This window comes from Arachis duranensis, chromosome 7, assembly GCF_000817695.3.
Source record: "Arachis duranensis cultivar V14167 chromosome 7, aradu.V14167.gnm2.J7QH, whole genome shotgun sequence".
Classification (NCBI taxonomy): Eukaryota; Viridiplantae; Streptophyta; class Magnoliopsida; order Fabales; family Fabaceae; genus Arachis; species Arachis duranensis.
Window position 1 is genome coordinate 11834426 of NC_029778.3, and position 3765 is coordinate 11838190.

General features: G+C 36.3%; 1 protein-coding gene across 1 annotated transcript in view; it reads right to left on the reverse strand.

Moving 5' to 3' along the window:
- Nucleotides 1–473: 473 nt before the first annotated feature.
- LOC107457760 (mannose-1-phosphate guanylyltransferase 1) overlaps nt 474–3765 on the reverse strand; it is a gene marked incomplete in the record, with an annotated part of 3474 nt that continues 182 nt past the window's right edge. Inside the window, 5 exon segments of the mRNA XM_016075934.3 lie at nt 474–1422; nt 1544–1783; nt 1876–1938; nt 2239–2372; nt 3731–3765. Coding sequence (XP_015931420.1) covers nt 751–1422; nt 1544–1783; nt 1876–1938; nt 2239–2349 — 1086 coding nt within the window.

The window sequence follows — 3765 nt, forward strand, 5'->3', positions numbered from 1 at the left end:
ACTTCATTTGTATGACCCCTCCTTCACATGGTCATGATACAAGATCCAGGAACTACATCAAGATCCACAATCCTTAGGCCCCATAATATAGAAGTTTACCTGTATTCGATGACGATGGTTCACCAACAGCAGGATATATTGATATTCTAATTTAGCATTCATCGCTCCAATCTGCAAAGTATATGCTCTCAACCACTTTGCCCGAGTTTGGTTACCATGTTTAATTTCTCTTTTAATTTTAAATATTTCCCATTTGTAAGATTTTGTAAAAGAAAAAATGAAATAAAACAAAAAACAAAATTCGTTGTCTATACTGTTGTCTTATTTTTCCTCATTTTACAAAATTCTAAAAGCAAAAAATAAAAAATAAAAAATAAAAACATAAATGCAAATCATAAAAACCCTTAGATTTCCCTATAAAGATGATTGAACTCTTCCTTGGCTTCTTGATCCTTGCTACCAACAGATGGAAATAAACAACTAATTAATAATTTATTTCTATACTTACACTTAAAATGAGACAACTTTTACACAAAAGACCAAACTTATGCCATTTACAAAGATTGTGGCCTTTCAACATCGCAATGGCATCATTCATTCTAAACAAAGAACTGACTTGTACACTATGCAGGCAAGAGAAAACAAAAGGAATGAAGGCATGAAAGGAAAACAGATGAAACAAACCAACAGAATTTTGACTCAATAACTTACTGCCTCCTCATCATATTGCTACCAGTTTGAACATTAACCTCACATGACTATCTCTGGCTTCAGAATACTCGATTTGATCTCTTTGTGAGGCAAAATCACGCCACCATTGGTATAAATTTCATCGCAAACATGGACATCTTCTCCAAGGATAGTCATATTCTCCACTCGTGCCCATTGCCCAACTGTGGAATGCCACCCAATAATACTGCTGGATACACAAGCATGCTTCTTGATCCGGACTCCTCGCATTACCGTGCAGCGTGAGAGCCGCACACCTGACTCAACAATGCAGCCAGGACCAATGGCGACATCAGGTCCAATGAGGCATCCCTCGCCAATTTTGGCGGTCTCATCCACAATGACATTCCCAACAATGTGTGCGCCACTAGCCAACTTAGGAGAAGACTTCTTTCTCAATGAGTCCAAGTAGAGTCTCAGACCGGTAATGTAGTCCTTTGGTTGTCCAATGTCCATCCAGAACCCAGGCAGAACCATTGCATATAGCTTTTCCTCTGCTGCAATCTTTGGAAACACCTCTTTCTCAATAGATGTGGGCCTCAGTTCAATTCGGTCCAAGACAGAGGGGTTCAACAGGTAGATTCCAGCATTGATTTTGTTACCAACAAAGAGCTTTGGCTTCTCCACAAATTTCTCAACCTTCCCCGTTTTCTCCTCCATCACAACCACGCCGTATTTTGATGGCTCATCAACCTACACAAGCACATGGAAAATAATATTACATGCCACAACTGGAATGTATAGTCTCATATTCTTGCAATGGAATTTAGCTTTTACATTCATATGTTTTTTTTGGGGGGATAAATATTGGTACCTTTGTCACCATTATAGAAGCCTCTCCTCCATGGGATTTGTGGAATTCAATCATCTCTTTAAGTGGGTACTCACTGATAACATCACTGTTGAGAACGAAAAATGGCTCGCCAGATTCATCTATCAGCTTATCCCTAGCAAGAGCAAGGGGGCCTGCAGTTCCCAGTGGTTCAGTTTCTTGAGAACATGTGATCTTGATGCCAAGCTTTTCTTCAAAATCCTTCAAAAAATTCAACATAACCTGCAATACGAAATATTACCAAAGTTAAAATAGAGAAACTTTAGCCATATAAATCACTTTCAACATTGACAAAATGTTGTAAGGAAAGGAACCTCTGGCTGGTAATTGATAGCAAGAACTACTTCAGAAACTCCAATGGCCTTAAGAGCCTCAATCTGAAAAGCATGTCAAGTCAAAAGGTAAATCAGGAATATAGTCTATTAAGCCATATTAAGTGAAATGCATGAGATATGCAACTAATACATACTCACACACATACATAAAAAGGTTACTTATCACATATCTAGAAAATACAAATAAGAGAATGTTTAATTTTAAAAAATGTTGACAGAGTCTCGGTAGGTAGGATAAACGGACTCAGATATTGCAAAGAGAAGAAAAGACATTCAACAACAAAGTCTATACATAACACATGTGAAACTTGAAGAGTTAAAAAATGCTACCAAAACCTTTACCTGATGCAGAATCATGGGCTTATTAGCAAAATCAACAAGAGGCTTAGGGAAACTCAATGTCAATGGCCTCAACCGTGTTCCAAACCCTCCAACCAGAATCAGTGCCTTCATTGTAATATGCCCTTTGCTTTTTCCTGTAAGCTTATAAATTTAGAAACAGATCGAGAAAACTTAACAATTTAAAATGTGAGCAAACAGATCCCACCCTCTCCTATAAATATTGACATCCAAGAAAGAAAGAACGAAGTTGCACTGAACACATGTAAGTTAACATCTGGCAAATCAATTGAAAGTGAGCCATGGTGTGTTCTATTGAGTGAGACATGGATTCAAATTCAGTACATGTCAACATATGAACCATAAGCTAGAAAGGCAAGTGAAAATACGCAAAAATAGTTTACTCCATATGAAAGGAAAAGACAAAAACCAGCTATATGCAAGCACTAGAATTTAATAAGAATGACCACAAGGTTTAAAGTATGCAGCTGTTTCTTTCATAAATGGAGTAATTTTGCATATGTAGCTTTTATTAAAAGAATTATGCTTAGGAACCCTTCAAAGTAAAGCACCTTGCTTTGGTTCTACAATCTCCTTTTTTCCAGTACTTACTTGGACAAAAATATGTGAAACCACCAAAAAAGTAAAATTTATAGGAAAAAGATGAAATATGTGAAAAATGAAAGGCTGAAGTGTGTAAAAATTCTTCTGTACTATGAGAACAAGACATTGCTCTTGCTCTTGCTCAGATCCATCAACTACATGCTGCATCGGCTTTATTTTTCTTAACCATCCACATTTTCAAGCCACCTTCAAATTCTTAACAACCACAATGCTGATCTGGTATGCAATCAATGGATCAGAGCAAGAGCAACAAACTCTCTCTGTAAACAAGAATTTCATGCAGTGAGCTGATATGCATTCATAGAACAAATAGTATTGAGTCTTATATCAGAACAGAGGAAAAGAGCTCTGACTTATATTGTTTGCTTCAATAAATCTAACAAAAGAATAACATATTTTTCTAGTTGAGTAATTTTTCCAGCTGAACCTACCTATTGCAAATGAAAAAAAACAAATCTCGTTAGTCCACATTAGTCTATTTACTTATTTTACATTGAATTATTTGCTGAAAAACTCAAAATCAGTGAATAGATGAACCAATCCGACGGAGAAAAAGAGAAAGGACTAAATACCAAAAAAAGAGATAAATAAAAGGCACAGATCTCACTTGAACACAGAAAAAATGGAAAATTTAAGCAGAAATTCAACTCAGATCACAAATGAAACAACAGAAAGAAAAAAAAAATCTCCCCAGAGATAACAACATTGTGATTACTCGATCGGAAATTCAGAATTACGAAAAGAAAATAAGAGCTAGAGACAAAGGAATTACAAATCGAGCAGGAATTTCACGAAATCAGAAACACATTGCCATAGCCACATGAAAATTCAAGCACAGAGAAAAACCATGATTGGATCATGGACGAGTTACCTCGGATGAAGAAATTGAAGATGGCGATAAGGTTG